General features: G+C 45.6%; 1 protein-coding gene across 2 annotated transcripts in view; it reads right to left on the bottom strand.

Annotated features, from left to right (window-relative positions):
• Positions 1-8766, bottom strand: part of PCSK5 (proprotein convertase subtilisin/kexin type 5) — a 246494-nt gene extending 237728 nt beyond the window's left edge. Inside the window, exon 1 of one of the 2 annotated variants that reach the window (XM_040580316.1) lies at positions 8053-8766. In XM_040580316.1, coding sequence (XP_040436250.1) covers positions 8053-8250 — 198 coding nt within the window. In that variant the 5' untranslated portion in view covers positions 8251-8766. The remainder of the gene's footprint in view (positions 1-8052) is intronic. The other variant, XM_040580315.1, reaches the window with a different exon arrangement.
• Positions 8767-14044: the final 5278 nt, after the last annotated feature.

Here is a 14044-nt window from a genome sequence, read left to right as displayed (position 1 = left end):
GACAGGGCTTGGATAAAGAAAGATAAAAGTGCGTGGCAGGAAGAGTGGAACGCTACAACTTTTCTTGGTACTTTTTATCTTCATAAAGAAACAAGAAACGTGGGCTTTGAACTGCAGGATGACAGATACAGCTTAGACTTCAAGGTGGCTAAGAGGATAATGAGCCACTAGACCCCACCATGTCCTGGCACTGTGGAACTTCCTTACTGAAGACCTTTGAAAACTGGTTAAATAGATGCCAGAAAAGATGTGGGCATAAGTGATCCTCCTCAAGGACACTGTGATGGACAAATGGATCTGTAGAGGTGTGCCCCTTGCCCTTCATTTCTACACTTGTCAGCCATTGTCAGCCAGAGGTATGTCATACCAGACATGATCACGGTCATACCAGAGGTATGATGCACTACTGATTTACCTCAGTATGTTTTACAGATTTCTTCTAGTTCTTCCATTTTATTATAGTCTGGTCCACTTCTTTATGCATTGCCTGAGACAGCAGTTCTCACAAACATTGCCATTTGTAAGTTGGGCTTGCAACTAATTGTTATTCTTAAAAGTCTAATTTAGCGTGTGTTTGCCTAAGGGCTTTAAATAAAAAATCATCACATAATTTGTAGCTTGACTGCTATGCTGTTAAACAAGATTCTCATCTCTTCTTATTTTGTAACAACATACAAAGAATATGAGATTACCTCTATCACGGGAACCCATTTGGCACATCCTTTTCTTCATCTGACTCCTAATGAAAGCTCACATCTAGCAATAGTAAGCTCTGCTCTCTCTCCCTCATCTCTCTCATTGCACAGACAAGGGAACTACGGCTAAGTATGAAGTAATTAGCCATGGCATACCCTCTGTACTCTCCAATATGTGCTGGTTTTCTGGTTTTGTGGCATGTGAGCATTTGCAAGAATGTTGTTTCAGTGCTTATGTTTTCCAAAGATATTTCTACCTGGTGGTTACTCTCTACCAGTCCCTAAATGTACTCCTTTCTGCCATGAATAGGAGAAAATTCAGTTTTCCTTGGTGTATTTGTGTAACCCCACTACATCTCCATGTGCATAAAGGTTAGAGTATATCTAGCTTTGATTCTTTTAATACTGAAGTTCTGGTACTTGCATCATTAATACTCAGGACTTCATTAAATTTATCCCAGGTATTAAATTTTAGTAAGACTATACTCTGTTTCAATGCTGTGACCACACAGAATCTTAAGAGGCATGTCTCTTCTATTTACTGAGTATATTATTAATATGATGGGGTAGCTGAACTTTGCACAGAGAGCCCTACCATCCTGCTTTTCTGAGTCATCCATGTTAAGGTGGTGGAGATCAGGGTAGCAAACATCTGCCTTTGCTGAAAACAACCTTGCTTTAGGCTTTTTATCTTAAAATAACCTCCCTTTTCTCTTAACTGAATGCTTTTTTCCTAGTCTTCCAATTTCAGCTACTTAGTTTGCAAAATTTCCTTTTGCCTCCCATCAGGAATAGATTTGGAAAATGGAAAAGAGACATTCCTCTCATTCTTTCTAATCAATTGATCTCATTACACATCTTCTCTGTGCCATCACTGGGACCTCAGGTTTGAAATGAACTAATATTTATTAAATTTCTGTGTGATTTGCTGGCTTTAAATCTATAAACTCCCAATAAATAAGTAAAAAAATCTCAACCCGACAATAACAAAAAAACCCACCCAAAAAACAACCAAAGAAAAACCTTCTGGCAAATCATATCAGCATTTACTTTGTCTAAAAAACACATCTGTATATCTAACAGTGATTCCTGGGTCACACCTTAAGCTTCTCACTTAGGTGTCTTTTGGCAAACAGTATGTATTCCTTGCAGGAAGAAAATTGTAGGGAAAGGGTAGTCCCTCACTTGCCAAGGGTGGGGAGTAGGCCACTAGACCTTGGAAGAGATGAGGAAAAAAAAAAATTACTGGAAAAATACAACTAGGAGAGTGAAGATGTGATCTGGAAAAGTGCTGACCCATCCTCAGCCCCTCCCTAGAATTAAGAATGAAAAAGGAACAGAAGGATCAAAAGTTTACTCCTATACTAACTAATGCAACTTTTCTGTCCCTTGTTGGAGCCACAGGTAAGACATCTTTATCTTTTCCATTCTTTCATCATCTTTGGGTATCAGGTGTTTGTTTCTCCCACTCTCCTGCACATTCAATGAAAGTCCGCTGCCTGAAAGAGAAACTCCTGGCACATGATGACAGCAACCTGAAACTGATGATGCACCACTTTCTAGAAAGGCACAAATCTAGAAAAACTTCCTTACTTTGAAGCCCACACATTTCAAATTAAAATAAGCTTATGTGCCCAGAGTTAGTTATTGAAGCTCCTCCTCTTTTATCCATATAAATGAAGAAACGTGGGGAAAGTCAATAGCTCAAGAGCACAAAAGCGTTCAGCACTGGAGCCCAGAGTAGCTTTCCCAACTTCTCAGATGCTTTACAAGTCATCCCTCTGTAAGCTGCTGTTCCTTTCTCCAGTCTGTTGAGAATATTTTACCACCGAACTAATGAGAAGTTGTGTTTACAAGAAATGAGGAAATTCATGGGAATCAAGGTGACATATAAGTATACCTTAACTTTCATGGCTGTATCAAGAGAAAGCTTCCTTCTTTCACTGTATAGTAAGGAATTTCCATGCTATCAATACAGTCATAATATTTATACCAATTGTACAATGCTACACAGACTATATGTTTAACCCTGAACAGCTGCCAACAGTGAAACTTTCTCAAAAGTCAGTGACAGATGCTTTGCTCTAAGAGAAAGGTCTGCTTAGTGCAGCCACTGCAAAACAGAAGGGTAAAATATGTCAGCAAGGAGCTGCTGGGGGATGCATTATATTGCTCCACCCACCGTGTAACTTATAACAGCTCCTCGACTGCTTTGCATTATACTAACTTATCACACTCCTAGAGGGTTCACTAGTGCAGACGACTTTCTTAAAAGAACCATGCAAAAATAACAGAGGCAACCTTTTCATGAGGCAAGGATTTGCTCCTTAAAGAAACACTAATTGCATTTCAAGGGCAGGCCAGAAATAACCTACAATACATAGGAAAAGGACAAAAAAAAAAAAAAAGTCAGTTCTATGCATTTAAGTTCTGATACTACATGTCTGTGCTACTTTAACGCCCAATGAAAGAGGATTTGGGGCTGATTCCTTTGTAGATTATATTAATGCTTCACTGTGTTTGCTCCATTGTCTTCGAAGCAGCTATGGTTATGTCACAGAAATTACATTACTAGTAACCATGTACTTAAGCCTAAAGTTATGGGACAGGCCTTTAACAGGCCTTAAGTGAATGTCTGTTAATTTAAGTGTCAGCTCAAGTGGGCCCTACTGTCCAAATCAGAAGCTCCAACCTGGTGGCACTAAGTACCACAATCAAAATCACTGACTTTCTGAAGGGTATCCTGCCCACTTGTTTCAGTCAGTAACGGGATCTACTGCCTCTTTTTTTCTGATGTGTAACCTTCATTCAGGCCTGTGGGGAAAGAGTCTCCAACAGAAACTGAATAACAATTGATACAATGATAGGTCTAATTTGCTGGTCTATGCTTTTCCAAGCCATATATGAAGAAAATTACTGAGAGTCTCACTAGACTTACTGCAAAAATTCAAGTATCTTTGAAAAAAACCCCACCAACTTCTACGTCTACTGTCAACTTCACAGTGGTAATGGTAAGCAAATACAGGATAAATGAGCTGTATGTTGGAGTAATTTGTAGGAAACAAGAACCAGAACATGTAGCTTGCAAAAACACGCAAGTAAAAGAACATTCGTTCTCTGTAGCACCACGTCCCCTAAAAATTAATGGAAAACTCCTCTTTTCAATAAGAAGAGAAGCTAAAGCTTCAAATTTCTGTAACAAGAGATGGAGATCACACAAGAAGTTTGAAAGCAACAGTTTACCAGAAGCTGTGAGTTGCAGGAGTACTCAATTGCTTACCAGTAAGTGATGTCAAGGCCTGTTTTAACATCCCTTTCTGCCATCTATTTCTGACTAACTTGTCCATCCAAGTAGGCTTTGTAGCTTTCCTGTCATCACCATGGCAATGAGAATAGACATAAGAATTATTTCAAGACTTAAATGGATATTTGCCAAATCACAGGAGCACCGCAAAAAGGGAAAGCTAAATTCTACCTGTTACTGTGAATGCACCAAAAAGAAAAGTGGGAGAAGGGATGTTGTCTGATTTTAATGGTTCACAGCCTTCCCGGGTCTACCATCTTGTCTCCACTGATCAGCTTAGTATACCTTTCAATGACATTTTTTTCCACAAATACAACCCAAATGCTGCCTACACTCAACTGTTTTAATCCAAATCTACACTAAACTCTTCCATAGCACCTTGCACCTCCACTCATTCAAAATTAACAGGGTGGCTGGTAAGAAGAGTAAGACCTTCAGAATCCCTCAGTTCTCCACTATTCCTTTCAGCTTTAAGCATGTAAATAACTGTTGTCAGAATACTCCTGGTTTGCATTGCTGCAACTGCACCTACTTGACTTTCATTTTTATACACAGTTTCACTATGTCTTATCTTGACTATTTTAATTCCATTCTGTTTCTGGGTCATTTGTACTGATTTGGTTCTTTGGGACAGCCATAGTGGGATCTGGGCTTAGTCTTTGCACTTTCTTCTTAAAGATGAGCTCACAAATTTAATTTAACCAAAAATGTTATGCTTAATGCATTACACTAGGTTTTTAAAAATCTATTTCAGATGACTTTTGGATGTGTATTTTTATGAGATTTGTAATCTCCTCCTTTAAGCAGAAGTAAACAACTTAGCTTTGACTAACACTTGCAGCTTTAATTATAATCTCTCAGTTTACCTAGGAGAGGTATTATCAGCAAAACCAAAGTTTAATTGTCTGGCCATAGCTGCCACAATACACAGACAATAAGCATGTGAAGTCCTGTCTCTAACAGAGAATTCTGCCTACTGGTTATCTCTTTCAGCGTTCTCACAGTGTATTCAGCTAAGAGGATGTCTTTCAACAACTCACACTAAGTACAGATTTTTAAATTGCTTGCAATTGTCTCTCAATAACAAACAGTAGATTCTTGCCCCATTCTTTGTTCCTTTGTACTTCCTGTTCTGTGTCAACTATTCTGTGTCCAAATTACGCAAAAAGCCCATTACAGGCAAATTTAACTCATTAGTCCAGATATTTCCTGACTTCTTTTCTCTAAAAGTTAATACCTTACTCCCTTTAATCATCTTTATCAAATGATACAATCTACAAAGAGTGATCGATAGCTTCACAGAAAACATTACATATTTTTTCATATAGTTAAGAAACACAGTTACAGAACAATTTTACACAGGCTTTGAACCATATATTTACATATTAAACTATGTATGGTCAGACCACAGCCATTTGGACTCTGAATTCTCAAATTATAAATTCTATCTAGTGACCAGGTCAGTCTGATGAAAGTTTTATAAGCATGAGCTGGGAATAAAAGAACAGACATTAGACTGACCGCCAACATACTAACAAATGTGCTGTCAGAAAAATAGCATTTGGAGACGATTTTGCAATAAATTACCAGAAACTTAACACTGGCTATTGTAAAAAGATACCCATAAAAGGAAACTCTGCATAAGACTTTGTGCAAATGCACAACACTTCTTAGGGTGTCTAACTGCAATGGCAGAGGGCTGCACTCTATGCTGGCACGGCACAATGACATCTAGCAGCCAGTTACTCCAATCCAAAATACATATAGGAAGCTCTGTGGAATGTCTTCACATATGCCCACCACCTGTTTCTTGTGGCTTCTTAAAGGCTGGTTACAGCCAGAAGATGAGGAATCTCCCATGAGTCTAGTTCATACTGTTACTGAAGTTTTCTTTCTCATGAATCTATCATTTAACTTCCTTATACTCATCTTCTACCTGCACTCTTTATCTGCATAACTAAGCAACAGTATTGGCTCCCTTCACACACGCTCTCTTTTCACTGGCATACCTGGTACTGTATTTTCCAGTTTTTCATTATTTATAGTCTCTATTTGCTCTCATTCCCATCGGTATACCTGATCAGTAATGTATCTATTATTAATATCCCATAGGTGTATACATGGCACTTTCACTGACATGTAAGAAGCAATAGCGGCTTACTACACTCTTTACTTAATACAACATGAGGTTTGGATAACAGGGTATAAGAAAGCAGGCTCTGAGATAGCCAGCTGGCTTGAAAAAAGACCAAAGGGGAAGAAGCACATCCTCCAACCGACTATATTGCTTATTTCGGCACTGCAAAGGCCCAAACAGGAATACAGAGAAACACCTTGAGCAAAAGATGCATGTAAGATATAAAGAAAGACATCAAAGCAAAAAAGTTTGCACTTGGATTCCTAAATGGCAATTTCAAGGCAGGCGTTCAATTTTGACACAAAACCTTCCTCCCGAACTTTTGTGCCTCCACCCGGGAATAACATTCCTTACCTGCCCAAGTGCTCCAGAAGAGAAGTCAGTATTCATGGTTTTTTTTAAGTAAGTGCATCTTTACACATTGTGTTTTGTGCTCCCTCAGTGTCATTTTCTGGCTTTTCTTATGTAAATTATTTATCTAAACAGACTGCACAGCTTTCTTATTCAGACTTGCAATGATGGTGAACAGTTGAGATGCATGCTTCAAACTTTTGAGTAAAGGGGAACTCATCTTACAACACAAATAATAATTGGATCTCACTTTGATCTGGTTGATGTAAAAGGCCCACTGTGTGAATGCACTGCATTTTTGTGAATCTCACGTATAAGATAAAGCCTTGTGTACCCGTAAATGCTCATTTCTAAACTTTCAGTTCTAAACCACTGTCTAGAAAGACTGCTTCACACTTGGGTGCAAACATCCAAGAACAGAATTGTTTATTTTTTAGGCACTCACCTTGCTAAACCCTACATCTGCAACTCCTGTTTTCAGGATAACTCTCAGGGAAGCCTAGGATACTGGCCACAAACTCTGTCAGAAAAAGTGATCTTAGGACATTTCAAGCAGCAACTGTGCCTAGCTGTAGCAGGCGCGAGGACTTCCCAGCCTGATAGGATCCAGCGACAACCCGGTGTTTCCTCACTTGCAGTTCCCAGACCTGGATGGATGGATCCAAGCATTTTCTCACGGCGTGATCCCGGCAACCCAGGCGCTTTCCAGCGAAACACTCACGGGCCTCCGCAGAGCCCAGGTGCTGCCCAACCGGCCGGGCGCGGGCCGGCGAACCCTGCCCACAGCACCGGCACCCGAGACCCGACTGCTCCTCCTGCTTGCGCTCACACCGCACCCTGCGGAAAGCGAGCGGGCTGCGGGACAGCAGCGCGGGCCCGGCTCGCACCCTGCGGCAGCCCCGCGGCGGCCCCGGTCCGCACGGGCGCGCCGCCCTCCCCGGCGGCCGCCCCGGGGCACCGGGGCCAGCCCTGTCACCTTCTCCTTCCTCACGCACGCCCCGCCAGAAGGGGGGGTCGGGACGCCCCCCGCGGCGGGCGGGCGGGCGCAGCTGCCACGTCCTGGCTGCCGGGGATACGGGCGCTCGCCGCGGGACGGGCTCCTCTTGCACTGGCGGTTTTTTCTTTGCAAGCGGGGCGGGAGGGTGCCCGGCGCGGAGCGCAAAGTTCAGCCGCCGCGGAGGCAGCGCTCTGCCGGGGCCCCCCGAGCCCCCCGCGGCCAGCTCCGCGGCGCGCGCCCCGCTCCGCACCTGGCCGCGGAGGGGGCGCTGCGGCCCCGGCCCCGGCCCCAGCCCGGCCCTGGCCCCAGCCCGGCCCCTCCGGCGCGGTTCCCGCGTACCTGCCCCCGCGCATCACCTCCGCCGGCCCGCGGCGCTGGGGGGCTTCGCCGGCCGCCCCGCGGCGGGGGCTGGGGGGTCGCGGGGCGGCCGCGGAGCTGCCCGTCCCTTGCCCTTGCCCTTGCCCGTGCCCCTGCCCCGGCAGCGCAGGGCGGCGGCAGCGGACCCTGCCCGCCCGCCTGCTGGCCGCGCCGCCGGCGCCCGCTCGGAAGTAGTTTTAAGGAGGGTTACCTGTCCTATATTGACGTATCCGTATTTGCTAGCTATCCTGTTGGCCTCCGGCAGCCCCCCAGCTATCCGCACAGCCCAGTGGTTGGTGTAAAGGCGCGTCCTGCAGGCGGGCAGCAGGAACCCCAGCACCAGGGTGAGCCGGCAGAGAAGGTCCCCGCCGCCTCCGCCTCCCCAGCAGCAGCGGCGTTTCCAGCCCATCTTCTCCTCCTCCGCACACAACCCCCACAAAACTTCTCCTTCCTTCTTCCGAGGCTCTTCTTCTCACCTCCGGGCAGCACCGGCGGCGTGTCCTCCGAAGTTACCCCGAGGAGGAAACTAGGAAGAGCTTGGAGTAGTGCATTGAACCGCCCGGGGGTTAAATGATGAGGGGTTCGGAATAATGGTTATGATCGTTGATTACTGCTGTTCCCTCCTCCCGCCGCTCTTCGGGGATTAAGTAACTTGCTTGGAAAGCTTCTCTCAGTTTCTGAGCGCCAGCTTCTCCCTCTGTCCCCAGCTACATGGGAAGTCGTCTTCTCCGCGGGAAGGAGGGCTCGTTCTCCCTCTCTCCGCGCTTCCCTCCCCTCTGACTTCCTTCCCCCTGCCAGCGATCTTCTGCCTCCTCTCCCGCGCCTGGATTTTCCTCGCTTTCCCGCTGTCCCTCTTGCCCGGGTCCGGGAGCAGCGCTGCTGCGGCGGCAGGCGATGTGTGAGTGTTGGCAGCTGAGCGCCTCAGTTCACTCCGGCTCGGCCACCTCCCTCCCTCCTCCTCCTCCTCCTTCTCCTCCTCCTCCTCCTCCTCCTCCGCCCGCCCTCGCTCCCGCCCGCCCGGCAGCGCTGAGGGCCAGGGGAAATGGCAGCCGCGCTGGCCCCGTCCTCCGCCGCCCCCCGCGCCCCTGGGCCCGCGGCTGCCGCCGCCCCCACCGCCGCCCCCGGGCGCTGCCCCCTCGCCGCCGCCGGCCGGAGGCCGCTGCCCCGCTAGCGAGGGCCGCGGGAGCCGCGGCGAGGTGCGAGGCCTGCGGCAAGGCCTCGTGCCCGGTCGGGGCCGCGTCCCCCCGGCCCTGCCGCTGAGGGGTGCGGGGGCGAGGGGGCCCCGCGGGTGAGCCCCGGATGCGCCTCTGGGCCGCGCCCGGCCAGCCGGCCCCTCGGGAGCGGAGCGGGCACGCACAGCCCCAGAGCCGCCTTGCCAGCTGCCACGGGCGGCCCTTGCAGGGGTCTGCCGGCCGTTGTTTAGCAAACGCTGCGCAGCGGCATTAACGTTGAGCTGTCATCCAAAGGCCTCTCGTGGCCACCATGTTCAGAAAGAAAAGCGGGCAGCTGGAGCGTCAGCAGGTGAGTAGTGGTCCTGACAAGGAGCATGGCCATCGTGGTGCTACCTCATTCCCTGTCCCCCCTGTGTAGCGTGGCCACAGCTCCGGCCACCTTGCTGGGAAGCGCTTCCAGCAGCAGAGCACCTGGGAAGGATGCGGCTCGCCATGTGGCGGCCCAAACGCCACCTGCAACTGGAAGCTCCTGTCTGGTGCCAAAGAAACTCATGTTCACCCACACCCGAAGGGTCACTTAGCAGACTAAACCTTAGCCACCACATTGGCTTTGGGCAACCTATAGAGCTACTCCCTTTTATTTGGAAGTTAGAATATGGGTCTATAAAATCAAGGCCAACAGACCTACTGTGAGGATCCGTGACAGGTTGTGAGGGAGTTTGAACACGAGAAGTACTATTGTAATGTACTAATGTAAATATGGGGCTTTTTTTTTCAGGAACCTAAGGCGTCCTACCAACACAGGCAGCCATCATTCTGTTTTTCATGGGGACATGAGGTATGAGAAGTTAGATGCTTTCCAGAAAGCCATACAGTAACATGGTGTGCCTTTTCGCCTCTCCCAATACCTAGGAGCACCCCCTGTGTTCCTAAATTTAAAACCACTCTTTTCCTAATGAAGTAGAAAACTTTAAAATGCAGACAGCCAAACCCACATTCCACTTCAAACCATTCTCTAAGTTCATTCATTTTCCCCTTAAACATCAGTATTATGTTAATGACTAATACCTCACATCCTCTGTTAGTTTTTGAAGGGGAGAAAGGGGGTAAATCCAGTCTCTACTTTCCTCTTTGTTCTATTTCTCCAAAGATTTATTTGCCAGTGATAAGCTTTTCCCTGTCGGTATTTTTTCCTGTAGTTTGCATTATCATGTGCTTAGTGTATGACAACATACTGGTTACTCCTGTCTGTAGATTCAAGATCTCAATGTGGCTCACCTTCCCTGGGATTTCATAGGTGATGGCTCACTGTTTAGCAGATCATTCTTCTACTGAAACCACAATCAACACTCATCAAATTCAGCAGGAGCAGTGTTAGGCCAAGACATTAACATCTTACAGCTAATATTCTTAAATATACATTCATCGAATATGACATTAAAACTCCTCTAGCACTTAGCCCTCCTTATTGATTGGTTCAGTGATAATTACACAAGTCAGCTCTCTTCCTGTATCTGGAGTGCTTAAAGTATGTTTAATCATGAACGGCCACCTTACTGAAGTACATAGCAATCAATGGGTCACAAAACCTGAATCTTGTGCAGTCTCAGTTTGTTTCTGTAAAGAGGATAAATCAAAAATCTATTTTCTGATCTTTTCTCAGTTAATTTTACTGTTGTTTTGACTGCCTTATTTCCTGGTATAGATGGTGGGTTTTTTTCTGGCACAAACTACAAGGAAAAAATAAAGCCATGCTGTCACGTATCTGCTTCCAGCTTGGCTTATATGACAGTATTTTATACACAGACACCAAAGCTACTAGGAATCAATCGGTAGACTTGGCAAATACATCATTGCCACCAAGTATCTTCTCCTAATGCTGCATTGCATCACATAGCCTGACAAAAATGTTGTGAAAGTTATGCAATACCTAAAAGCAGCCTCTGAAAAAGGAGGGACATAGTACCCAGAGGCAATTTTTCTATGATTAGCCCTCTTTGCTGAGGCCACAGATAGCAATCACAGCTACTGTGGGAGCACTTGGACATTGGTTGTAATGTGGAACATCTGATCCCTGCCACTGTGAACCCCAAACTGCAAGGTTTTGCCAGGTACCTCATCAAAGGCATATCCTTAGCCGGGGCAGCTCCTTCCCACCCCCCACCCCCTCCCCACTCCCCTGCCAAAGGAAAAAAGGCTACAGCTCCTGCATTCCTAATTGGAGCCATGGTCTTAATTTAAGTTGTTCCTTCCTGACACAGCTAGGAAATATGTATTCTGGTCACCAGGTGAGTGGAGAGAGCACTGAGGAGACTTCAGCATATCTGCTGTATGTGGACCACTTGTAGCTAGTAGCTGAGCCTACTTCCGTACTCTGTTGAAGGCCAGGTAGTTTTTTGTACACACCATGCTCCAGGGCAAGTTTTTTTCTCCTCTGAGTAAAGGCACCAAATTGGTCTGTTTCATCACTATTGTGACAACTTCTGCCTTTTACCTCTTACCCCCACCCCAGCCTCTCTGCTATGATAAAAATAAATATCTGGCTGACTGCTAAAAATGCAAATTTCCATGTGTCTTATCTTGTCCTGGAGTCATTGATATTAATCCCTGACTCCCTCCTCTGTAGTTAGTTCCAAATGATTGTGATCAATGATTTGACCTCAGTCTCTGTTCTCACTTTCCTCCTATTTGATCTCATTGCCTCTCTTCTTGCTATTTTGCCTACCTAGTCCTGAAATTATTCTTTCCTTTCTAGTCCTTTCCCAGCCTGAAAATCTCTCTGGCTCACTAGCTTCAGCAGCCACTCTGCTATGCTGTGCTTCATTTCAGCTTTCCAGCACTTTTCTATGTGAGTTTTGGAGATCAGTGCACCAGAGATGTGTTCGGCACCCCAGGATCATAATTAAGGAAGAAACCACAGAGGACATATATATTCAAAGGAAGTGATAGCCCAAAGTCCTTCAGGAAGAAGTCCTGCAAGCAGATGTGCTGGCCACTGAAGACCTAATGGGGCAGAGAACATTTTCAGAAGAAACTAAGGGTACGTGTTCTTCAGCTTTTGGAGTGAGAGAGTCTGGAGCATAGCAGATGAAAGAATACTCTTCAGGGAAGAGAAATCTTCAAAGAATGGAGGTTGTGTCAGGGAGTCATTTAGAGATTGCCTTAGAAAGACAGATAGTTTTGGTATCCAAGAGGAGTATTCAGATTTCCTTAGTTTCAACCGTAACTGTTTTTTATAAACAGTGCAGCTAGGTCACGACACCAGCCACCATACGATCCTATTTGTTGGTACACAGTTCTTTGATCTACAGTTTTCCATGCTTCAGGCTTGCCTCTGATTTTTTAACTTCAATTGCTTTTGAAAAGAATAAAGTTATTTTGGGGTTTTTATATATATAAATAAAAATGGTTTTGCACACAATCAATTATATTAGCAGTTTTTTCGTTAGCAAATACCTGCCTCCTTCTGCTTTGAAACAGGATGTGATCCTGTTTTGAGTACATCACTGCTCTTACGAAAGGCCACCTAGGTATGTCCAAATTTTAAGTGACAGTTTTCACCTGTACATTGGACACTTCTTTGCATTCAGCAGCCAGTACCTCAAGATTGCTTACACTTACTGGGCAAGCCTTTTAATGTTCCTAGTGTGTAGACTACAGGACCTGTACCCCTGTGTGCAGTCCACAGCAAAGCATGATTTCTGTGCAGCGATTGCTGTTTCCACTTGTCAGTCACTGTGAGAGTGAGCACAATAATTGACAGCAGTCTTTAATGAGCCTTCTGCCCTGAATGGAGAGAAGACAAGGAACAGGAACAGGATGGGTGAAAGTACTCAATTGGGATAAAGAGTCTGGGTCAGGAGAAAAGAACAGAAAGAAATTGGGACGGGGGTTTGGCAGAGCAGTCCTCTGCCCAGGGTGTGCTCCAGCCCAAGCACTGGATTTCCCCTGAGCACTGAGCAGAAGTTCAGTGATTCACGTAAGGAAAAAAGGGCAGGATCCTTTTTTTCCTGTCTATCAGTAGTGAAGAAATAGAATTTGGATCTGGTCCTTGGAACAGGCATGATTCTGAGCTTTTCCTGATCACTGATAATTGGGCTGATACTGTCTCATACAGTTACCATGTGGATTTCATTTTATGAATAAGGCTGCACTGCATATTTTCCCATTCTGTTCACCTTGTGAGTTCTCTTACCTTTCCTTTTTTGATTATGTTTATTGTCTCTTTTTGAAGGAATGGCTCCCACCTCATTATAGTTCTGACCATAGTGACAGGCATAATTTGAAAAAATGCCACTGTTTGCTGCAAAACTATCTGAAGAGACTCCCGCTGCTTGTACCAATGCCTGTGCCAGCATACTTGTTTGCCATCTACCCATTTGTGCAGATGCATCTCTGCTTGGGCTGAGATCTACTCTGTCTTGTTAAAATAATTGTAAGTTACTTCTTTTTCCACCACCCTCTGCAACAGACACACACACGCACACACATACGCCTACCCCCGACACTCCACACACAACCACACCCCCACCTCCCGACACACCCCCACCCCACCCCCAATCTAGTTGACAGTGCAAATAGCTGTAGTAGGCAATCCACAGCACATAGCTAGGGTGAGTGGCTAAGGCGTGAAGAGAAAAGGAGGATGGTGGAAGCAGGAATCTTTTTCAGCTGGCTTCAGTGTCTGACCCAGTGTCCTGTGACACTAAATTCTGAGTCTTTTTCGGAAGATCAACTGCACATTTTGACTCTCCGACTTCTTATTGAATTCTAAAGTTTCAATTCCAGAATCTCAAATACATGCAGAAGTAAGCATCAAAATGACATTTCTAGTATTTGGCTATGAATTTCAGCAATAGAAATTATCTTGGGTGCCTGTGGTATGATGGTGGGAAGATCATTTACCTGAAATGACTCATCTGAGTGAATTCATCCACATTGAATTTTTTCACCCTAATTTACTTGAGTTAACATTCCAGCTGTTTCTCAGTTGTTCTGAGTCAGAATTATTATAGCTACCCTTTTCTGTCA

This window comes from Falco naumanni, chromosome Z (assembly GCF_017639655.2).
Source record: "Falco naumanni isolate bFalNau1 chromosome Z, bFalNau1.pat, whole genome shotgun sequence".
Taxonomy (NCBI): domain Eukaryota; kingdom Metazoa; phylum Chordata; class Aves; order Falconiformes; family Falconidae; genus Falco; species Falco naumanni.
The sequence above is the reverse complement of the archived record's forward strand: the minus strand, read 5'-3'. Positions and strand labels throughout refer to the sequence as shown.